This window comes from Ascaphus truei, chromosome 2 (genome assembly GCF_040206685.1).
Source record: "Ascaphus truei isolate aAscTru1 chromosome 2, aAscTru1.hap1, whole genome shotgun sequence".
Lineage (NCBI taxonomy): Eukaryota > Metazoa > Chordata > Amphibia > Anura > Ascaphidae > Ascaphus > Ascaphus truei.
The window spans coordinates 5,604,723-5,630,230 of record NC_134484.1 but is presented as its reverse complement, the minus strand read 5'-3'; the positions used below and the strand labels follow the sequence as shown (position 1 = coordinate 5,630,230).

The 25,508-nt window shown below is 47.1% G+C and overlaps 1 protein-coding gene across 1 annotated transcript in view; it reads left to right on the top strand.

Moving 5' to 3' along the window:
* Positions 1–4,821: 4,821 nt before the first annotated feature.
* Positions 4,822–25,508, top strand: part of LOC142474517 (histone-lysine N-methyltransferase PRDM9-like) — a 42,366-nt gene continuing 21,679 nt past the window's right edge. Inside the window, exons 1-4 of the mRNA XM_075580873.1 lie at positions 4,822–5,012; positions 5,991–6,114; positions 9,205–9,312; positions 23,168–23,251. Of these exons, the coding sequence (XP_075436988.1) occupies positions 4,971–5,012; positions 5,991–6,114; positions 9,205–9,312; positions 23,168–23,251 (358 nt within the window). The 5' untranslated portion in view covers positions 4,822–4,970. The remainder of the gene's footprint in view (positions 5,013–5,990; positions 6,115–9,204; positions 9,313–23,167; positions 23,252–25,508) is intronic.

Genomic DNA, 25,508 nt, shown 5'->3' with positions numbered 1-25,508 from the left:
CCTCACAGCCGCTGCACGCATTCAACAGACACCCGCCACATACCTGCCGCCACACACACCTGCTGCCTCCCGCCCCTACGCACCGACATCACTGACCCACCGCCTCACACCCTAGCAGGACCCCCACTCACAGACAGCACTCACAACCCACGCGCCACCTCACACCCTAGCAGGACCCCCACTCACAGACAGCACTCACAACCCACGCGCCACCTGCCGCCTCACACCCTAGCAGGACACACGCCTCACATTTTTACATCTGTTATGTCACCAAAATATACATTGTACTTTGGTGTGTTTACAATAAACCATTTTTATACAACATCGTATTACATTTTATTCCATCTTTCTTTTCAACATTATTATCCAACCTTTACAACAAATAGTCACCTATTGTTCCACGATTTATAAATAACACTACCTATTACGCATTTACATCCCGGGCAACACCGGGTCTCTCAGCTAGTGCAATATAAAAATGGCTACCCCATGTCCCTCCTCTCTGCCTGCACAGAGAGGGGGGGGGGGGAAAGGGGGGATCTCTCCTCTCTTCAAGCATAGTGGGGGATCTCTCCTCTCTCCCAGCATAGTGGGGGATCTCTCCTCTCTCCCAGCATAGTGTGGGGGGGGGGGGGGTGCGCAGTGGGGGTCCCTCCTCCCTGCACAGGGGGGGGTGCAGTGGGGGATCCCTCTCTCCCTGCACAGTGGGGTGTGGGGGGGGGGGGGGGGTGCAGTGGGAGATCTCTCTCCCTGCACAGTGGGGATCCTTCCTCTCTCCCTGCAGGGGGGGGAGGGGGTGCGCAGTGGGGATCTCTCTTCTCTCCCTGCACAGTGGGGAGGCGGACAGTGGGGGATCTCTCCTCTCTCCCTGCACAGTGGGGGGGGGGGAGGGCAGTGTGGATCCCTCCTCTCTCCCTGCACAGTGGGGGGAGGGGGGTTGGGGTGCAGTGGGGATCCCTCCTCTCTCCCTGCACAGTGGGGGATCCCTCCTCTCTCCCTGCACAGTGGGGGGCAGTGGGGATCCCTCCTCTCTCCCTGCACAGTGGGGAGGCGGACAGTGGGGATCCCCCTCCTCTCTCCCTGCACAGTGGGGATCCTTTTCTCCCTGCAGGGGGGGGGGAGGGGGTGCGCAGTGGGGATCTCTCTTCTCTCCCTGCACAGTGGGGAGGCGGACAGTGGGGGATCTCTCCTCTCTCCCTGCACAGTGGGGGGGGGGGGGGGGGGGAGGGCAGTGTGGATCCCTCCTCTCTCCCTGCACAGTGGGGGGAGGGGGGGTTGGGGTGCAGTGGGGATCCCTCCTCTCTCCCTGCACAGTGGGGGATCCCTCCTCTCTCCCTGCACAGTGGGGGGCAGTGGGGATCCCTCCTCTCTCCCTGCACAGTGGGGAGGCGGACAGTGGGGATCCCCCTCCTCTCTCCCTGCACAGTGGGGGATCCCTCCTCTCTCCCTGCACAGTGTGGGGGGGGGGCAGTGGGGATCCCTCCTCTCTCCCTGCACAGTGGGGAGGCGGACAGTGGGGAATCTCTCCTCTCTCCCTGCACAGTGGGGGGGGGGGGGGGGATGCGCATGCGCAGTGGGGATCCCTCCTCTCCCTGCACAGTGGGGGGGGGGGGTGCAGTGGGGTAATCCCTCCTCTCTCCCTGCACAGTGAGGGGGGGAGGGTGTGTGTGCAGTGGGGGATCCCTCCTCTCTCCCTGCACAGTGGGGGGGGGAGGGTGCAGTGGGGATCCCTCCTCTCTCCCTGCACAGTGGGGGGGGGGTGCAGTGGGGGATCCTTCCTCTCTCCTGCACAGTGGGGGGCGGGGGGAGGGCAGTGGTGATCTCTCCTCTCTCCCTGCACAGGGGGGGGGGAGGGGCAGTGGGGGATCTCTCCTCTCTCCCTGCACAGTGGGGGGGGGGGTGCAGTGGGGTAATCCCTCCTCTCTCCCTGCACAGTGGGGGGGGGAGGGTGTGTGTGCAGTGGGGGATCCCTCCTCTCTCCCTGCACAGTGGAGGGGGGAGGGTGTGTGTGTGCAGTGGGGGATCCCTCCTCTCTCCCTGCACAGTGGGGGGGGGGTGCAGTGGGGATCCTTCCTCTCTCCCTGCACGGTGGGGGGGGGGGCAGTGGGGGATCTCTCCTCTCTCCCTGCACAGTGGGGGGGGGGCAGTGGGGGATCCTTCCTCTCTCTCCCTGCACCTCTGCAGATCTCAGTGGGACAAAGAGGAGGGGCGGGATCAGGCCGCACAGGAGAGGGGGCGGGGTCAGGCCGGCACAGGAGAGGGGGCGGGATCAGAAGCAGATTGACGTCACTTCCTGTGTGGGGGGAGGGGCGCTCCTCACTGCCCTCAGAGCCCCGCTGCTCCCCAGTCACATCCGGGTTCCTTCTGAGGAGAAACACAGGAGAACCTGTGGCTCGCGCGGCTTCCCGCCTTTCCCCCAATTTGTTCACGGAAAAGCACCTGACCCCTTCCTATTGGGGCAGGAATCCCGCGCTGCGCGGTGATTGGCTGACGGCCCGAGCGCGGGAAGTATAAAAGGCTGAGGTGAGAGAAGTCTAGTGACAGAAACAGCCAGGACAGCGAGGTGAGAGGGAGGGACCCTATACAGGGGCACAGTATCAGGGGGGGAGTCATTAGCACATAACACAGGTGCACATATATGTATATGTGTGTTTATATACTTACATAAATGTGTGTTTGTATATATACTTATAAAAGTGTGTGTGTGTGTGTATATATATATGTGTGTGTATATATATATATATGTGTATATATATGTATGTGTGTGTATATATATATATATGTGTGTGTGTGTGTGTGTGTGTATAGAGGCAGCCAGGACAGGGAGGTGAGAGGGAGGGACCACATACAGGGGGCACAGTATGAGGGGGACATTAGCACATAACACAGGTGCACGTATATGTATATGTGTGTTTGTATATATATATATATATATATGTGTGTGTGTGTGTGTGTGTGTGTGTGTGTGTGTATATAGTCACACAGTGGACAGGAGGAGGGGGGGAGGGACACTGGAACGGCCGCCGATCCGAACAGGCATGTCCCGCGCAGCCGCCTCTGCTCCCCCCCTGCCGCGCGTGGCGGGAGGTGATGGCGGAGCGGGGCAGGGGGAGTCGTGTTGAGGGGGGAAGGTGAGCTACGGGTGAGGGGGAAGGTGAGCTACGGGTGAGGGGGTTGTTGGTGGGGGGGAAGGGGAGGCGCGCGCGGGGGGGAAGGGGAGGCGCGCGCGCGGGGGAAGGCTGGAGGCTCCCCGTGTCCCCCCCCCCACCGGCCGCCCCAGGGAACAGTCAGCCGCCCCCCGCGGCCGAGCAGGGTTAAGGGTGCGAGCTTGCTGCTGGGCAGCAGGTGGCGCTGCAGAGCCGGTCACATGGCAGGATGGAGGAGGAGAGCGGGCTGTCTGGCTGCTGGGCAGCAGGTGGCGCTGCAGAGCCGGTCACATGGCAGGAGGGAGGAGGAGAGCGGGCTGTCTGGCTGCCGGGCAGCAGGTGGCGCTGCAGAGCCGGTCACATGGCTGGAGGGAGGAGGAGAGGGGCTGTCTGGCTGCTGGGCAGCAGGTGGCGCTGCAGAGCCGGTCACATGGCAGGAGGGAGGAGGAGAGTGGGCTGTCTGGCTGCTGGGCAGCAGGTGGCGCTGCAGTGCATTCCTGCTCTGAGCTGCTCCTCACTACATCTCTCGGTGTTGCGTGTGTGCGTGTGTGCGTGTGTGCGTGCGTTTCATTTCATGCACTGTGCGTATATATATTGTGTGTTTTGAAAAATCTGGTCACCCTAGTTGTAGTCCCTGCGGAACCTTTGGCCTGGGACATAGTAAGCGCTTAGGTGCTGCCGCTCGCTCTGCCATGAGCTTTTTGCTGTCCTGGCAGAGGAGACAGCAAGCGCGCTTGGGAGGCGGGTATCACTGTGTGTGTGTCACTTGGTAGCTGTCAGTGTGTGTGTCACTTTGAAGTGGTCTGTGTGGTTGTGTGTCACTGGGGAACCTGTGTGTGTGTGTATATATGTGTGTATATATATATATGTGTGTGTGTGTGTGTATTATATAATATTTTAAAAATGGAAAAAAAAGACATTTTGTGAGAATAAATTATTTATTAACATTGTGCAACTTTGATAAATATACTGTATTCACACACGCACACGCATGCACACACACGCACACACATACTGTACGCACACGCACACATACACACACGCCTGCATACACCCACAAACACACATGCATGCACCTGCGCACATGCAAACACACACATGCACACATGCATACACACACATAAATACACCTGCATACGTACGCATGCATACACACACACACACACAGAAGGGCAGAAGGGGGACAGGGATCGGGGCAGAAGGGGGACAGGGATCGGGGCAGAAGGGGGACAGGGATCGGGGCAGAAGGGGGACAGGGATCGGGGCAGAAGGGGGACTCAAATTTGCCGCTCTCGGAAGAGTTTCTCCTCCTCAGCGCGCATCAGCACGCATGCGGAGGGAGAAACTATAGCCGCGCTGATAACAGATGCAGGGGCTTTGTGCATCTGTTAAGCGCGGCTCAGCACGCCTCAGCGACGCTGAGTGCACTATGTCCTGGGCCTTTGTCTATGGGCCGCCGCGTGCGCGCTGTACACTGCGCATGCGCACCCTGTCATGGCCACCGCTACTCTCCTGACTTCACAGTAGACCACCGCATGCGTGAATATACCGTGGCTGTGCGCGTACCTCCAAGATGGCGTCGCCCTTGAGACGGAGCCCCCGGCGACCCTATCACCAGTCTCATTCCCCCCGCAACCTCCTGTGAGTCAGCGGATGTAAGGGGCGTACAACACAAACCCTGGGAACCGAAGGGGACCTGGCTACACAGATATCTGCGTTCCCCAGCACATTCAATCAATTTAATCTTCTGCATTAACCCTCTTTGTACCAGTACAGGTTTAGGAGAACAAGCTTCCTGTGAATATATTATCTATTATTACAAGGATGAGCGACAGCGAGGGAGGATCCTCCGACTCCAGTCATAAGGTTAAAAAGCAGCATTTAAAGGGACAGTCCTTAGGGGCATTATGGTCCATATTACTAAGCTGTCTCCTATTATAAGTTAGGCTTCACGTGCACTGCAGCTGAGTTGCGGACAAGATATGTATTAATCAAGAAAATGTAATAATTAATCTTTATTAGCAGTAATGTGTAAAAGCCAGAAGACCTATATTCTAGAGAACAATCTGCAGAAATGATATATATAAATTCTCAAGAATTGTTATTCCTAGTTTTTGATAACCAAACATTTTGCTGCAAGTATACTACTGTACATCTGTGAAATTGAAGAAATATTGCTAAATCTACGGTAGTTACGGACTCGGCAGGTAATACTAATAAGGAAAAGGGTGTGTTTCAAATCTCAAAATGTATTCAGAGTTGTGGACTTTGCAAAGTCAGTTAATTAAAATCGAAATTGCCGTGAAAGCCCAAACTTGCAGGATCCGCAATATCGCAAATAAGGAAGGATCTAAATCATAAGGCACCTTCCAGCGCTGGGAGACACGTTGCAGCACCATATGGGATGTGAGGTGTGGAGGCTGCGTCCACGTGGGCGCTTGCCGTATTTTCTTCAGTGAATGTGAATCAGCTCACTCACGTGGTGCGCTCGTGCACGGGCACGTACGCTCTCCCAAGCTCAGCGCTCGGGGAGCCAAAGAATTGAGTACGCAGCGCGCTCAGCAGCAGTAAATGCACACAGCTACAAACACGCACATTACACACAGAAATAGCCCTGATCCACGCACTCCCGCTCGCAAAATTATGCAGGACACCCTGCACTCATGCTTGGGGAGTTGGTGATGTCACCACTCTCAAGCATGAGCGTGCTCAGCGGCAGCGTGGCCGCAGCCTTATGCAGAACACTGCTTAGTAAATATGGACCATTATTCCTTACCTCTCGAGTTGTTGCTATATTCACATGTATAATTTGGTTATAATGCATGTTTATTCTTTACCTTGAAGGTCACTGACACCTACAGAGATATCTCGCGCTATTTCTCAAAAGAGGAATGGGCTGAAATTGGCGTTTGGGAGAAAGCCCGCTACAGAAACGTAAAGCAAAACTATGCAAAGCTGCGTGAGCTGGGTAATATCCTGCACCCCTAAGTACTTCTCCCACCGACACAGTCAGTTACCCACACTCCAGGCACGGCCATCCACTGCATCTACTCCTACTGTGTCTGTGCGCCTCCCAACATTACACTTAGAGTGTAAGCTCTTCAGGACAGGGTTTCACTTTCCTATTGTGTGCTTCAGTGTCTCCTGTACTAGTAATTCCCTGTATCCCTGTCTGTTGTATAAAGTATCTATTCTGTAAAGTGCATTGTTATTGCTACTTAAATACAAAAATATATCCATACTTAGCAGGTACATAAATGTTCTGCATACAGGACACCTACAAGCTCATATTGAACCCCCAAAATAACCACAATATATATATATATATATATATATATATATATATGCATATGTGTCACAGAGGAGTGCTACTGAGCATGGCAATATATATTTAAAACCAGAGACAGAACATGAAACACAGACAGAGCTCAGTGCACATCCAGTGAAACTTATACACGGTACAGTGCCTAAATATACATGTATAAATATCTTTTGAATAAAATGGTCTTTTAGTTTAACATTTTGGCCAAAGTGTTGTAAGCCCTTGAGCCACTACACTGTAGACCATATCTCAAGGGTCCCTAACACTAATATAAATTCTTAATAACCTGTGCATTACCAGGAAGTATGATTTATAATAAATCTGTCAAAATTAGTTGCATAGTCCTAAGTCTGATTGAAGCTCTTATTAACCTGTACATTACCAGGAAAAGCACTCTGTATTAGATTTGTCACCATCAAACTGCAAGCAGGCAAGTTCCCCTGAGAGTGGGAGATGCTATGGAGAGCTTTTAACCATTTGAAAGTGGGAGGGGGTGAGCTTCAAACTAGGTAGGAGGAGCCACCCTCCAATCAGCTAAGACCAGCTGAACAAGAATAAAACATACAGGACACCTACAAGCTCATATTGAACCCCCAAAATATGTCCTGTATGTTTTACTATTCTTGTTCAGCTGGTCTTAGCTGATTGGAGGGTGGCTCCTCCTACCTAGTTTGAAGCTCATCCCCTCCCACTTTAAAATGGTTAAAAGCTCACTGTGACACACAGACATACACTCTCACTGACAGACGCGCGCTCTCACGCATACTCATATACGCACACTCTCATACAGATGCACGCTCTCACACACACGCTCACACACCATATTAACTCTGTGCCCAGGACATACGTGAAAACGAGAGGTAACTCTCAATGTATTTCTTCCTGGTAACACATTTTATAAATAAATATTAATGAACATACATGTATATGTTACAATGATATACACATACAGAGAAAATAGGCGCACAAGCAATGAAAAAGTAAAGAAACATGGAATTGTGGGACACAGAATAAAAATATATTGCCCCGGTCTCTAGGAGCCTACAGGGCTCTACTCTCATCTAATGCCACGTTCTTTATTCTGTCAGGGTTTTATTTAATGGCACCATAGACACGGCCTGAAACTATTTTGGGGGGAATGAAAAAATGGTTACCATTTTAACTTACAGGAAGCATTGATTTAATGTATCTGAATATTATATGAGTACTTGTAATTTCCTCCGCGTATCTCTGTCTCTTTGGGAGGACTGCTCTTGTAATAAATCTGTGATGGGATATAAAAAAGATACATTTGGAGGATAGAGGGCGAGACATTCAGAGAAGCCGATAGCAGGACTATGAAGGAATATTTTAGCGTTTCACATTCTTTGCCCAACTCCTGAAAACCAAAAGGGAGCCCTCATTTCAGTGTATTTAACCAGGCATTCAAAAAGTTTGGTAGGTGAAAAAAAAGTGACAATCCCTCCATGTACAGTATACAGCAAATAAAAATACCACGTGTGGGCACATTCTCATGTCAGTCAGGTCTGAAACCCTGCCGTTCCCCATTATCTCTTGGCAAACAGTGCTTCCACTGCAGCCAGGGATTCTGGGTAATGATATGCAAATGAGCACTCAGTGTGTCACACTTTACTTCTTAGGCCCAGATTATGGTGCCGGCGACGCGTGTGCGCGCCCCTGGCAAGCACTGCTTTTTTTTATGGGACCTACCCCGTGCCTGCGCGCGGACAGGCGCGTTTACGCGGCCACGTTTTGAAAATACAACACATTTTGTATTTTCAGGCGGCTGCCGTGTGACGTCTGTGCACGCGACCTGGTTCAGCCAATGAGGGCGGACCAGCTTCGTGACGCCCCCGCAACGCATCTGCGATCTACAGCCAAGTTCACAAATCGCTTGGGCTGCAGGAGTGCGCACGGCTGCGCAGGGACCATAATCCCTGCCTTATCCACATGAAGATGGACCCCCTATAAGCTTACGCGTGCCGTATTACACAGCTTTCTCAGCACAAACCCCAGGCTGTGCAATGCAGCAGGCATGAGATTATAGGGGTCCATGTTAAAATACCATGAGTGCTCATTTGCATGTCATTACCCAGAATCCCTGGCTACAGTGCAAGACCTGTAATGCAAACGTAACCACAAGTGTATTTTTATTTAATGAAACATTCAAATGAGTAAAATTAGCTGGTAAAAAATGAAATGGTATAATAAGGGAGGACATGAGAGCCACAGGAACATAGAAGAGCAGCCTGAGCAATAAAGGGAAAAGCAGCTTCCAGACACAGAGTACATGTGGACTAAATGGGACTTTAAAACTAAATGAAAATAATGATATTTTATAAAGGATAAATAAGCATTGATAGTAATCTCAGGGTGTTCCCCGACACAGTATCTAAGTGACAATTTGTGTCACCGGGCAGATATTAGTGAGGGATTGAGGTCATGTTTAGGGCAAAACCTAGAAGGACAAAACATTTACAATGATGTTGGAATTATTGGTAACAAAAAGGAGAAACTCGGGCTGATAATACCAGTTTCTCTATCCTGCCAGCTCTACATACTGTAACAAAACAGCAATGTGGAGGGGCTCCTGCTCTACCGTGCTTTATTCCATCCATCTGTATTCCTACACGGACCTCTCTGTCCCTGACTCTGGTCTCCGTAATCATCAGCCTCTTAATATTAAAGGATAGCATTTAAAAATAACTTCCCATTCATTACTATAACTTCTTTCAGGTATGAATGCTCCCAAACCGTTTTTTATGTCACGTGGACGGAGACCGCCAAAGCCCCCAGTGTGCAACACCAGTGACTCTGACGAAGAATGGACGCCAAAATGTCAAAGTAAAGATGGTCGTTTAACAATTTGGGGAAATGTTCATAATATTATCAGTGGTATTTGTTAGAAGGTCACAGTCCGGTCATCACTCCGTGATTAGGATGTTCTAGCCATCCTACATTGTTACTCTGTTACATAATGATAATACTTGCTGAGATATTGGTAGGGAACATCACTTAAGAGACCGCTCTTTATTATACTGTAGACTTTGCACACACAGAAGATGAGCGGTGTAAGCGAGTAGGCCGGGTTATTTCCCCAGGTTACACCTTCTCTGAAACATTGTGGTTGATAGAAAAGTAGAAAGTCATCTCAATCTTATTCTTAGAAACCCATTGGAATTAGTGCTTGGATGTTTCCCACATGTACAGTAAGTGAGGTTAGTCACAGCTGTTTCACACTGTACTCCCCTGTGAGTGGGTATTGCCAAGTCAGACAAGCTAATGTATGTATTTCTGCAATGTCATAAGAGGGGAGTGTAAAAATAGTTACCATTTTACCTTACAGGTACTGTAGCATTGATTTAATGTATCTGAATATTATACGAGTACTTTGCGTATCTCTATCTCTTTGGGAGGACGGTTCCTTTTAATAAATCTGTGATGGGATATACAGCTCAACCCCGTTATAGCGCCATTTAATTGGTTTAAAACCATTTAATAATATATATATATATATATATATTAAATGGTTTTAAACCAATCAAATAGTTTTTTATATATATTTATATTTATATATTGAGTGCAAAAAAAAATTAAAAATTTTTTTTTTTTTAAATTTGGGGTCCATGCTCACACCGCGTTATAGCGGATCGCGCTATAGCGGGGTTGAGATGTAATAGGGGCAGCAATAAAACAATGCATCTCACATCAGCAAACCGGCTTGTTTTTGAGGATTTTCTGCAAAAAACACAAGACTTAATAACAGTATAAAGATAAAGGCTTTAAAATGATATAATAAGATATTTGTAGGAATGTTTATTGTTATATGAGATTTGTGTGTACAGATGCAGCGGCAGTTATGCGATCATTTCTCGAAATGGATTTTGAGAGTTGCCCGAGATTCTCTCAAAATTGGCCGCGGCAGACTAATGGCCCACCGGATTCACACTATAAACAGAAGGGTATGCAGCACACCAAAATGTAAAAATATAAATACATACAGTTTACCGGTGCTGCTGGTTTAAGAAGTACCTGTCAGGATTATTCCAAGTCTATACTCGGGGGGGGGAAAAAAGGGATCCAACACTCTACGGATTTTATTTTAAAGATAATTTATTAGTGCCGCACAACGTTTCGACCTAAGTAGGTCTTTTTTAAGGACTAGTCACTAAAAAAATACCTATTTAGGTTCAAACATTGTGTGGCACTAATAACTTAGCTTTAATATAAAATCCGTAGAGTCCCTTTTTTCCCACCGGATTAACATTCCTAATGGGGTCTGCCTGTCTGTAAGAGACGCGCAGTAAGAGGCTGAATTAATCAAAGCGGGGGTTTTATTTAATTTTAAACATTACAGTAATATAGCAAGGGGACTCCGGAGCTGAACCGCATTGATTTCAGGTCCGGGGACCCCCAACTTCCCGAGATATAGACGGGGTGCCAGTATCCCCGCCATGTAAAAATCCTGTGGGTCACGTGACTGAGGGATTTTCACATTGAAGGAAATACCGGCACCGCATAACGGGTTCTGTATCTCAGCAAGTACGGGTTCAACTTTGTACAGCTCAGGAGACCACCTGCTCCCGCATACTAGTATCCAACACTCCCCCGCCCCTTTCCTCAATAAAAAATCATTACCTTAGCTGATGGCTACTAAGGTAATGAAGCTGCTTACATTTTATTTTTATTCATGGTGTGCGTGAGCAGGGGGTCTCGTGAGCTGATCAAAGTTGATTTCAGCCTCGGGGACCTCCTACTTTCAGAGTTACAGGTATGAGGTGCCAGTATCCCTCTGCTTTGTTTAGATCCCATGTGGATTTTAACATGGCAGGGATATTGGTATCCAAGGGATACAAGACGCTATTGCGAGAAATCGGATCATTGTAAGAGGACGTGGGATCCGACGGGCCAGATGCCTCCAATTGAAGCGAAGGAACGCAATGACGTTGGTGAACCAGGAGACAAGGATACGTGACACGCAGCGTTAGGAGGATGCGTTCCAGGAACACGCGACGTGAGGAGGATGCGTCCACAACGAGGGAAGAGTGATGACGTCGGGGGATCGAGATCACGTCATACAGTGCATAACATAGGCAAACACGGCCATGGCATACAAAGGCGCCGGATTCACTGGAAAGTGGATCACAGTAGGAGATAGCTGACAGCGCACGGCTGAATGGTACGCAGCGCGGAGAAGAGGGGCATCTTCACGTTATGAAAGACAGTGTCGGCAGATGATGAGGAGGCACTTCAGTATATGAATGTCATCTAGGGTGATTAAACTGAGCTTTGTGGGTGCTATATAATGAACTATTAAGGACTTTTTCATTACGCCACTTAGACTTCACTTGATAAGGACCACTTAGGTCGAAACGTTGTGTTCAGCTTAATAAATTAATTGGTTATTCTACAAATCCGTGTGCCCTGTCTTCCTTTAGCCATTACGTGTATTGGATTGGATACAGCCTATCGTTCAAAGACGGGAGCACCGGTAACTATCTTTTCATTTTCATGTTATTTTGGTGTGCAGCACTAACCCTTATTCGTAGGGGATACTCGCACCCTACACCAGGGCCTGTAACTCGGGAAGTAAGGGGTCCCCGAGGCTGAAATCAACTTTGTTCAGATCAGGAGACCCCCTGCTCACGCACACTAACAAATAAAAATTAAATGTAAGCAGCTTCATTACTTTAGCGGGGCTAACAACTAAGGCAATGAAGGGGTTAAAGCAGATTACTGGGGGCAGAGGGGGTGAGTGAAGGGGGTAATAGCCCCAGGATGGTTGGTTAGGCCTCTCGGGTGGGCATTGGGAGGGGTTAAACCCTTCATTACCTTAGCAGTAGTAACCGCTATGGTAATTAAAGGGTTAACCCCTCCAACTACACACCGAGGCCTGACCACCCACCCTGTAGCAACTACCCCCTTCACTCAATCCCTCTACCCACAATAAACATTAAAATACCTACTACCAAATGTACCATATACACAACACACCCCCTGTAACCCCAACAACACCCCTAACACATACAGTACAGTAATGGGCAAAATTACTATTATCCAGATATGGATAATAGGGCATTTGCCCATTTAAAATAAAACATACAGTAAATCAGCAGCATAAAGTAAATTAAACTGGCACTTACCCCTGCCAGGATGAAGGATATCCTCATCCTCAGGACCGTCCTTGTCCTCCATGGGCATCAACAGCACAATAAAAAAAATTAACTTGCATGGTGGCACTCCCATGCACTGTGGGCATGAGCTGCCACTGTGCCAGGCAAAAACATGCATTCTGCCAATCTTCAAAACAAGCCACTAATAAAACACATTCAGTTTTATTTTGAAAAATGCCACCAAAAAAATTGGATTGGCATGATGGCACACCCATGCCCTGTGGGCATGAGATGCCACTATGCCATGCAATGGGCAACTTGCAAAAAATAAAAACATGCATTAAATAAAACCACACTGCAATTACAGAAAATAAAAAGGCCGAAAAAAACATTGAATGGCATGGTGGCAAACCCATGTGGGCATGAGATGCCATTATACCATGCAATGGTGAACCAAAAAAAAAACATACAACATTAAAAAAAACAAATCTTTTTCTTACTTTTTGATGTCTTCACCCACTGAATCCGACTCCAACAGCATTGGACACCGTGGACCGCCCTCTTCTCCTTCACATTCTCCATACTCTTAGTATTCGTAACAAAGCTCTATCCTGGATCTCCTCCTACTGTACCTCTCCCATCGTACTTTCAGTGTCTCTTTTGCTAACACCCTCCTCTATCGATCTCTCTGTGGGGGTACCCCAGGGCTCTGTCCTGGGACCTCTTCTCTTTCCTCTGTACACACTTTCTCTGGGTGACCTAATCACTGTAAGGAACCGAAACACGTCCTATGCGGCGTGTTCCCTCCTTACCTCCTGCTGCACAGCATCCCGCTGCAAGTGGTTTGAGAGTGCGTCCCCCGCTGTGTGCTTCCTCCTTGCCTCCTGCTGTACAGCCTCCCGCTCACCTTACAGAGGGCGCGCACCCACGCAGGGCTTTCACAGTTCCTATGGAGCTAGGCTCCGCTCCTCCGCTTATGCCGTGTGGTTGCCCTGCACGACGCGCACACGTGACGCGTGTGCACCACTCCCCAGCTGCGCGTCAACTCTGATATCGCCCTCACCTGTCTCCTGCCTCTCAGCCTATCCCTGCCTCCGCAGAGGTCGCTCCTCCGCTCCACCCCCTTCTCTCATTGGACTCCTGCCTCCATATATGCTCAGCTCTGTCACTTCCTCTTTGGCTGAGCATAGTTATTGGTAGCCTTGTGTTCCCACGTCTCTGTCTCTGCCTTGTGCCTACTGCTGTGTTGAACCTGTTGCTGCTTGCTTCCCTGTGTACTGACCCGGCTAGACTTTGGACCCTGCTATGGATTATCGGCCCCGGCTTGCCTCAGACCATCCTACCTTCTCCATTCCTGACCACGGCTAACGGACCATTCACTACTCTCCCGGCTCCAACCCTTGGCCACGGCATTGCGGACTCTAACTATCCTCCTGGCACCTACCCACGACCTTGGCAAGTATCACGCCTAACCCACTCTCTCCAACCCAGACCCGGTGATCTTGACTATCCACCCTCCAGGCGTGCCTCCTCTGCTGTGGGTGCACAGTTTTATACTTTCCCACCTCAGTACCGGGGTCCCGCCTTGTTCGTGGTGAACGCCAGCGTTACAATCACATCTCTTGGGTTTAAATATCACCTCTATGCTGACAACACACATTTACCTTTCAACCTCTGATCTTATAGGGCTATACAGACCAACGTTTCTGAATGTCTCTCTGGGATATCATCCTGGATGACCATCCGCCGACTTAAACTTAACATGGCAAAAAACAGAGCTCCTTATACTTCCTCCCAAACCTGGCCCTACTACCTCCTTCCACATTACTGTGGGAGTACCATCATTCACCCAGTAGCTCAAGCACGCTGCCTTGGGGTCACACTTGACTATCGCACATTCGCCTCTCACATTCAAAACGTATCTAAAACCTGTTGCTTTTTCCTCCACAATATAACAAAGATACGCCCTTTCCTCTGTTACTCGACTGCAAAAACCCTGACTCAGGCCCTCATTCTCTCCCGTCTCGATTACTGTAACCTCCTGCTGTCCGGCCTTCCTGCCTCTCGCCTGTCTCCCCTACACTCTATCCTAAACGCTGCTGCCAGAATCACTCTACTCTTTCCTAAATCTGTCTCAGCGTCTCCCCTGCTGAAATCCCTCTCCTGTTTTCCTATCAAATCACGCATCTCACACTCCATTCTTCTCACTTTTAAAGCTTTACACTCTTCTGCCCCTCCTTACATCTCAGCCCTAATTTCTCACTATGCACCACCACGACTCTTTCATTCTGCTCAAGGATGTCTTCTCTCTACCCCCTTTGTATCTAAAGCCGTCTCCTTCCTTAAACCTTTCTCACTGACTTCCCCACACCTCTGGAATGCCGTTCCCCATCAATACCTGACTAACCCTCTCTATTCACCTTTAAGACCCACCTTAAGACACACTTGCTTAAAGAAGCATATGAGTAGCACCGTGGCTAAGACTATACACGATACATAAAGCTTGGCCCCCTGCAGACGCACTTACCAGTATGCCCTCCTACTGTCTTTGTACGTTCTCCCCACCAATTAGATTGTAAACTCTTTGGAGTAGGGATTCCTCTTCTACAATGTTACTTTTATGTCTGAAGCACTTCTTCCCATGATGTTATTTGTATTATTTGTTATTTATATGATTGTCACGTGTATTACTACTGTGAAGCGCTATGTACATTAATGGCGCTATATAAATAAATGAATGAAGGAACAAAGGGCACTGCGGATTTGAACAAAATAAACTCATTTATTGAGCCAACACGACGTTTCGACCTAAGTGGTCTTTTTCAAGTGACAATGGCATGTCACTTGAAAAAAACCACTTAGGTCGAAACGTCGTGTTGGCTCAATAAATGAGTTTATTTTGTTCAAATCCGCAGTGCCCTTTGTTCCTTCATTCATCTGTCTTGGACTGATTGCAGGCTTTCGTGCAAACACTGGAGCACCGGTAATTGTATGTTTTTTCTATTTTTGAGGTGTGCAGCATCACTTTATTTGTTCTGGCTATATAAATAAAGACAGACATACATACATACATACATACATACATGAGGATGAGAACATCCTTCATCCTGGCAGGGGTAAGTGCCAGTTTAATTTACTTTATGCTGCTGATTTTAATGTATGTTTTATTTTAAATGGGCAAATGCCCTATTATCCATATCTGGATAATAGTAATTTTGCCCATTATTGTACGTGTTAGGGGAGTTGTTGGGATACAAGGGGTGTGTTGTGTATTGGTTTAGTAGGTATTTTAATGTTTATTGTGGGTAGAGGGATTGAGTGAAGGGGGTAGTTGCTACAGGGTGGGTGGTCAGGCCTCGGTGTGTAGTGGGAGGGGTTAACCCTTTTATTACCATAGCGGTTACTACCGCTAAGGTAATGAAGGGGTTCACCCCTCCCAATGCCCGCCCAAGAGGCCTAACCAACCATCCTGGGGCTATTACCCCCTTCACTCACCCCCTCTGCCTCCAATAATCCTGGTAGTCTGCCTTAACCCCTTCATTGCCTTAGCGGTTAGCCGCTAATGTAATGAAGCTGCTTTCATTTTATTTCTATTTACAGTGTGTGTGAGCAGGGGTCTCCTAAGATGAAAAAAGTTGATTTTCAGCCTCGGGAACCCCTTACTTCCTGAGATACAGGCCCCAGTATGGGGTGCCGGTATCCCTCTGCTTTGTTTAGATCCCACATGGATTTTAACATGGCGAAGATACCGGCACCCCATACCGCTGCCTCTGTATGCAACCTGTTCATGCACAGTAACTGGGAGACGCATATAAAATCATCTAGCAACTTTATTGTTTCCTTTTTTGACCAGAACATTTTTGGGGGAAAAAGACAGAGAAACAAATCTTTTTACCAGTACAACTATATTTTCTTAACATAGTTACATAGTAGATAAGGTTGAAAAAAGACGTATGTCCATTAAGTTCAACCTATGCTAAATTTAGACAACCGATACTTTATCCTATATCTATACTTACTTATTGATCCAGAGGTAGGCAAAAAAAAAACCCTTAAGGGGAAAAATAAATTCCTTCCTGACTCCAAGAATTGGCAATCGGATTAATCCCTGGATCAACATTCTTCCCGTGTTTACTTATTTTGGTATATCCCTTTATACCTTTCCTTTCTAAAAAGATGTCTAACCTTTTTTTGAACAAATCTATTGTATCTGCCATCACAGTCTCCATGGGTAATGAATTCCACATTGTAACTGCCCTTACTGTAAAGAACCCTTTCCTTTGTTGCTGGTGAAATCTCCTTTCCTCCAACCTTAAGGGATGCCCCCGAGTCTTTTGTACTGCCCGTGGGATGAATATTTATTTTGAAAGCTCCTTGTATTGTCCCTGAATATATTTGTATATAGTTATCATATCCCCTCTTAGATGTCTCTTTTCTAATGTAAATAAATGTAGTTTAGCTATCCTCTCCTCATAACTTAGATTGTCCACCCCCAGCATGATTGGGTTGTTAAAATTAATGGAGATTAATGGTCAATAAAAAATATTCCCTGTTCCTTCTTTCTCTAATCTTGCATTATAAGTATTTTTCGCATTCTTCCTAAACCCTTTAGGGTGTTTTGCTTCATACCTAGAATGTTTTACTTCTATTACTGTATTTGCTCCCCGTCTGCTGAAAGACTGGTCCGTGTACCCAATCATTTGTTCTCCCTCACATTTCCCCCCCAAATCTTCCTTTTAGAGAACAACATCTTATTCTGCTCTTCCCATTACTCGGACAAATAGTTTGACAGGGTTTTTTCCTGTTCCCTACAGTATGTGGATGTCTTTACTCTTAAGGCTTTCAATGTTACATTGGTTTTGTCTCCCATAACTGTGCCCAGGAATCTAGGTGAAGTATCACTAAAGATTTCAGAAGCTTTCAGACTGGGAAACTCCTAATACAATGTGTTGCTCTCCCAGCTCCTCTGTACTACATCCTCTCCCATAGCATCAAAGCCACTTTGAGAAGATCTATCTCCTCTTTTAATCTTTCCCTACTTCTGCACTTTCATCTCTTCCCCAAACCCCTTCTCTGTCAGACCCACCTTTCTGTTCTAAGCTGCTTACCTGACACCCTAGTTTTTACCTATTTATCGCCTTTAACTTTCCCAAGTACCGTATTTCCTCGATTGTAAGACGCCATTAATTATAAGACGCACCATCGATTTGGCCCTTACGATCGAGAAAAATTACTTTTTCACTTACTGCTGCGGCAGACTTTATTCTAACAAATCACCGTTTTTTTACCTGGCTTGTTCCTGGAATGTGACGCTGTTCACCCGGAGCATGCCGCGTTCCCAGCCAGGGGTCATGCTTGGCTGACGCGCGGTTGATGTGTTAATTGATAATGTTTCAGGATTTAATAGGCTGCAATGCTTCGCGTGTCCGCCAGATGGCATAAATTCATGAATTGCAATGCAGTATATACTGTATATATATATATATATATATCTGTATAACAACAACCCCTATAACCCCTAACATACTGTACACATACAGTACTGTATATGCACATCAATGATACTATAGGCCGTCTCCTGGCGAGATGTGTTTGCAGCAGAGAGAGATCCGCTGCTCTCTCTGCGCAAACATCGGCACATTAAAAATTATTTAAAATACATTTTTATTCATAGTGTAGATGTGCAGGGGGTCTCCGGAGCTGAACCGCCTTGGTTTCAGGTCCGGGGACCCCCTGCTTCCCGAGATACAGGCCCCTTTATGAGGTGCCGGTATCCCTCTGCATTTAAAGGTCCCGATCACGTGACCGCGGAATGTAAACAAAGCAGAGGGATACCGGCACCCCATAAAGGGGTCTGTATCTCAGGAAGCAGGGGGTCCCCGGACCTAAAACCAACGCGGTTCAGCTCCGGAGACCCTCTGCACATCTACAGTTTGAATAAAACACACATATCAATAAACACTCGTTCCTTACCTTTGCGGCTATGTGCTATGGTAACGAAGCAGCATGAATGTATTTTTAATAATATTGTACAGTGAGCAGGGGGTTCCCTGAGCCACAAATCAAAACTCAGGGGACCCCCTGCTCCCGCACAATATTATTAAAATACAGAAATGCTGCTTCATTACCATAGCTGATAGCCGCTAAGGCAATGAAGGGGTTAACCCACCGTGCCCGCTTTATTGTGGGTAGCGGGGGTGGGTGAAGGGGGTATTTGGCCCTTGGTGTGAGTTTAGGACTTGCGGAGGGGTTGCGGGTGCACTTAACCCCTTCACGACCGTAGCAGTTAATACCGCTACGGTCATGAAGGGGTTAACCCCTCCCGCTACACCCCCCCCCCCTCCACAAGCTCTAAACAACCACCATTGGGGCTAATACCCCCTTCACCCACCCCCGCCACCCACAATAAAAAAAATTCACACAGCAGCCGCCCCAAAAAATAAATAAATAAATCTAAATAAATACATGAATATAAATATATATATATATATATATATAACAACAACCCCTGTAACTCCTAACATACAGTAATACACTTACTGTATATGCACATCAATGATACTATAGGCATGAATGTATTTTTAATATTGTACAGTGAGCAGGGGGTTCCCTGAGCCACAAATCAAAGCTCAAGGGACCCCCTGCTCCTGCACAATATTATTAAAATACAGAAATGCTGCTTCTTTACCATAGCTGATAGCCGCTAAGGCAATGAAGGGTTAAGGCAGAATAGCATGTGTATTGGGGACACTTGCCCCCAATATACATTGCAATAAACAACATACAGTACACCCCCTGTGTATTTAAAATAAATTAACAACAATAAATACATTAAATACATATATTTAATGTGTGTGTTAAACCTCCCTGCCTTGACTGTAATCTATGTAAAGCCCCCTCCCCCTATTGTGTCGGTTAAATCTCCCTGCCTGTGTTTCTGTGAGTGCAGTGTATGTAAATGTGGGGAGGCGGAGGGAGATCTCGATGTCCATACACTATAATGCAGCGCCTCACTGCCAATGACCCACCCGTGAGGCCTAACCACCCTCACCCACTACTCACAAGGGAGGCCTACCCACATACCGTTGCCACCTCCCCCCCCTCCACCGCCCCATCCTGCCCATGGCCCCTCAGCTGCTGCAAAACAGAGACAAAAATTAAAACATCCAAAGTAATGTGCCCTAACCCCTTAATCACCATAGCGGTTATTAACCGCTACAGTCATTAAGGGGTTAACCCACCCTCACCCACCACTCGGGACGCCTACATACCCTCCCACACTAACCTCCCACCCCGTCAGGCCTAACCACCCTCACCCACTACCCACAAGGGAGGCCTACCCACATACCGTTGGGGAACCCCCCCCCCCATCCCCAGTACCCACAATACAAACAATACACAGCCCTACAATAAGCATCATTATATTTATTAAATACATTACCCACCCCCTGTGCCCCCCATAAATACAAGATGTATCCTTTTACAAACAGGGTTCATAACGCAGCCCCATGCGAGTCCCCGGTGGGCTGGCGGGGCACCTGACAGACCTACAGAGTACCAGCAGCCCTTTTCAAACAGGTTCTGGAGGCCTGCTGATATATATACAGTGGTCGAGAAATCACCAAAAAATCTACTCGCCGAACAAAAAAATCTACTCGCCACCTAGTACCACACGCGTGCTGCTTGGGCCAATAGGAGCTCGCCACGATGTTAAATCCACTCGCCCGGGCGTGCAAATGTATAGGTTTGTCGAACACTGTAATATATCTATATTTATTTATATTCATTTATTTATTTAGATTTATTTATTTATTTTTTGGGCGGCTGCTGTGTGTGAATTTTTTTTATTGTGGGTAGCGGGGGTGGGTGAAGGGGGTATTAGCCCCAACGGTGGTTGTTTAGGGCTTGCGGGGGGGGTAGCAGGAGGGGTTAACCCCTTCATGACCGTAGCGGTATTAACTGCTACGGTCGTGAAGGGGTTAAGTGCACCCACAACCCCCCCGCAAGTCCTAAACTCACACCAAGGGCCAAATACCCCCTTCACCCACCCCCGCTACCCACAATAAAGCGGGCACGGTGGGTTAACCCCTTCATTGCCTTAGCGGCTATCAGCTATGGTAATGAAGCAGCATTTCTGTATTTTAATAATATTGTGCGGGAGCAGGGGGTCCCCTGAGTAGATTTGTGGCTCAGGGAACCCCCTGCTCACTGTACAATATTTATAAAAATACATTCATGCTGCTTCGTTACCATAGCACATAGCCGCAAAGGTAAGGAACGAGTGTTTATTGATGTGTGTTTTATTCATACTGTAGATGTGCAGAGGGTCTCCGGAGCTGAACCGTGTTGGTTTTAGGTCTGGGGACCCCCTGCTTCCTGAGATACAGACCCCTTTATGGGGTGCCGGTATCCATCTGCTTTGTTTACATTCCGCGGTCATAAAGGGGCCTGTATCTCGGGAAGCAGGGGGTCCCCGGACCTGAAACCAACGCAGTTCAGCTCCGGAGACCCCCTGCACATCTACACTATGAATAAAAATGTATTTTAAGTAATTTTTAATGTGCCGATGTTTGAGCAGAGAGAGCAGCGGATCTCTCTCTGCTGCAAACACATCTCGCCAGGAGACGGCCTATAGTATCATTGATGTGCATATACAGTACTGTATGTGTATGTTAGGGGTTATAGGGGTTGTTGTTATACAGTGTGTGTGTGTGTGTATGTATATATATATATATATATATATATATATATATATATATATATATATATATATATATATATATATATATATATATACTGCATTACAATTCATGAATTTCAGGGGACGGCTAGACAACAGCTCGCAAACGCCCCCATGAGTATTTACACGGCATTGCAGTATTGCAGACAGCGGGAATAAAATGCTTAAATCACGGGCGCGAAAATAACGCAATACACTCCGGGCGAAAACGATACAAAACCGCACATAACCGGGATAATCTGAAATTCGCGAAGTTAGCCGAGTTAGAATAAAGTTGGTCGCCTCTGTACCATGTTTCAGGAGAGGTCCCATGTCAGTGGAGGATGAAGCGGGCGGCGGCAGCAGCAGGAAAGGTCCCACATCTGCAGATGGTTGAAGATGGATAGTGGACGGGAGTGCGGCGGGATAGGTCCCAAGTCTGCAGGTGAATGAAGATGAGAAGACAGCGGGCAGGCGTGCGGTGGCAGGATAACATAATAGCAGAAGAGCTAAGCAGGAGCAGAACTGCATAGGGAAACGGCTTGGGAGGTGCAAACGAACGCCAGCCCTCTGTCTTATCTTAATTCACCTGCAGACTTGGGACCACAACCGTCGCACTCCCGTCCACTATCCATCTTCAACCATCTGCAGACGTGGGACCTTTCCTGCTGCTGCCGCCCGCTTTGTCCTCTGCTGATATGGGAACTCTCTTGAAACATGGTAAGTAAAAAGAGGAGGTTAGTGCTATAGAAACTTTTTTTTTTTTTTTTAATACATCGATTCTAAGACGCACCCCGATTTCAGACATGTGAAAATCGGAAAAAGGTGCATCTTAGAATCGAGGAAATAGGGTAATTGTAATCTTTCCCCAAGCGTCCTGGTCATTTATTCTCCCCATCTCTATTCACTTACCTTCCCTATCTTACCCATTTTCTGTCATCAATTTCATTTGTCTCCTTCCTCCCTATATTGTAGCTGCCCTTTCACTCCCCTTGAATTTTTAGACATCTCTGCAACCCTGTCTTTCCCATTATCGCTGAGCAAACAGTGCTTCCACTACAGCCAGCAGGGATTCTGTGTAAAAGCAGGCAAATGAGCACAGCGGAATACACAAATCCTTATTTTTCCCATATTTTGTTTTATTACAATTTTGAACATTTTGCATAGAACTTCACTAAATTTTGGTGGCAACAAATATACAGGATTGATCAAAGAAGACACAAAAGAATCCTCTTTATTTGCACACACGAAAAAAGATAATGGGATGAGCGGTTTGATTTCATTCATTGTTTGGTGGAAAGGCTAAAAGCCTTTCACGCATACCGTATATACTTGTTTTATTATCCCAAAGGAATGTACGTGTAAACTGATACCTTAGTAACTTCATGCAGCTACCTCTGAGGCAATCTTCATACTGGAATATAGATTGAAATAGATAGTCTCTGTACAGTAAACACCAATGTTGTTATAGCACAATGACAGCTAGATACAGAGGGGCACATGGGTTATTGCACCTGTTCCAGCGCTACCTACCATTGCCTTGAATAGAAGTTAATGCCGGACTGGCTGTAATAACCTGTCCTGGCTCTCGATGAGTCTATGGGGTACATTGAAAGAGATGATGTTATTTCCCCAGGATCACAAATATTTCCCTTTAGGTAAAGCATTGTTTATATGAACCATAAAAGAAAATGTCTTTAACTTGATTTTATTTTACCGAATTTTATTACCATGTCTCTTATTTCACTTAATGTTTTTTTGATATTTTAACATATTCCAGTTGAAAAGTTTATAAAAATAGGAAGTTTTCAAAGCAAGATGCAGGAATAAACATAATCTGTGTAAAGCGTGTTTCCTCTCTCCACAGCTATTGTAAAAAATGTTAGACAACCACGTGGGTTCACAAAGAAAAGAATACAGGCTCAGAATGTGTGTACGGTAAGAATATATTGTATGTATATCTTTATTCATATAGCACCCACAGTGTATACTCAGGGCTTTGCAAAAGAGACAAAAATAGTACAGGGAATTACAATACGTTAAGTGCAACAAAGTCGGACAATAGGAAAGGAAATCCCAACCCTTGGGAGCTTACAATCTAAGTTGTATATTGGGAGACTTACAGAGACAGATGAGGGAATAAGTGCGATAGATGGCAGTGCTTGGCCATAAGGGTTGGTAGGAGCGACTGGGTTTGGGACAGTAGCCATGAGTCCAGGCTATTAGCATGCTTCATTTAAGAGGTGAATTTAAGGTTTGCCTTAAAGAAGGAAAGACAGTACTTTGTGTATACTGAGTTAGGGAGTTCCCCAGGTAAGGGTCAGTGAGAGAGAGAGATTTTTTTTTATGGATAGAGCACAGGGGTATAAGAGAGGATCGCAGCTGATATGTAAGAAGGAGCCAGGAGGCAATCCGAGACTTGGGACTGGATTGCAGGAGTGAGGATAGGGGTGGATACATATATCTGCGCATCATCTCCATAGAGGTGATACCTGAGGCCAAAAAAGTTGATGAGGTCACCAAATGATAGTGTGTAGAGAGATAAAAGGAGAGGCCCCCGAACAGAGCCCTGAGGTTCACCAACAGACAGATCAACTGGAGTCGAAGAGGCGGGTGAGGTGAATGAGTGTTGTTTTATGATAGGAGGTGATGGTGAGAAAGCGGAAGGGGTTGGGGGGGGTGGAGATAGAGAAATCAGATAGGGAACAGTTTTTAGTAAAGACCGGGTCTAAGTAGTGTCCATCCTTGTGGGTGCTGGAATTATTCCATTAGTGGAGGTTACAGAGAGAAGGCGAGATGCCCAGGAGACTGAGGGATCATCAATATGATGTCCGAAGTCGAATACAATCAGGATACAAATGTGAACAAACGCTTGACACAAGGGGAACAGACACCTGGCACTGGCTGGTTGCAAACGGCTGCTAAATATAGGCCTAGGGAAGGAGTAGTCAATTACTGGGCTCCATCTTAGTTCAGGGTGAAGCAAGGCCACTACCTGTCTTTGGCCATCTTTATTCAGGGCGACTGTGACTACTGTTTTCACCATCGTGGTTGAGGCGAAGGGAAAATAGAATGTCAACAATCTCACGGATGTGCCTGTGCCAAAGGAGGACAGCCGTAAGAGGATAGAAGAGTCAGAGGAAAGAAGGAAAGCCAGGAGTCAAAGTCAGAGAGAAAGGTAGAGATAGGGGCTGTAGAGGTAGGCGGTCTGCAGATGACTGCCACTGCAGAGAGAGGATAGAAAATCTGGACAGAGTGAACCTCAAAGGTAGAGAAAGAGACAGATGGAGGCATGAAGTGGAGCTGATATTGGCAGCGGGAGGAGACCTACCCTACAACCCCCAGCCAGTGCTGCGTGGAGTGAGAGAAAGAGAGAGACCACCATAGGGGACAGCAGCCTCTACAGCAGAGTCATATTGTGAGAGCCAGGTTTCTGTTAGAGCAAAGAGATGAAGAGAGTGAGAGCAGAAGAGGTCATGTATAACCAGAGCCTTGTTAGTCAGGGAGCAGACATTCCAGGGGGCACAGGAGAAGGGAATCGAGAAGGGAGACAAGGAACATGTATTAAATTACATAGGTTAACACCCTTAGCAGAGTGGAGGGAGGCGTGGGCGAGAGCAGGTGTGCATATGGGCAGGCCCAGGATTAGGAGAGATATCCCCAACAGCAAGTAGGAGTAGAGAGAGAGAAAGGAGGTGAGAAAAGGATTTCTGGGAGTGATTTTTTTTATTGAGGGGTGCAGAAGTAGCTGGGATAGAGGTCTGTAAATAGTGGTGCAGTGTGTGGGGACATGCAACGATGGAGAGATGTGGCTAGGAGGAGGAGAGAGGAGGTTGGTGAGATAAGAACATTTTACAAAGGAATGAGGACACGGCAAACAGCAATAGGGAGGGTATATTGGGATGCAGTGCAGGTGGGTGGGAGAGAAAGTTAGGAGGAGAGAGTTTCCAGGTATTAGAGGATATGAATTGAGAGTGCAAATGTATAAATCAGGCCTGAGAGGGAAGTGTAGCATGGACAGTTACATGAAGTTATAGTCTTAAAGTTGGGTATATATTGCCAGAGCATATAAGAAGGTAAGTTCTCACAGGTGCAGAGCTGATGGTCTTCTTTTCTAATTCACCTCCAATTCATCTGTAATATAACTAGACACTTTACTTGTAACACTTAACATGTCGCACAGCTGCTACAAACTGACTTATATACTC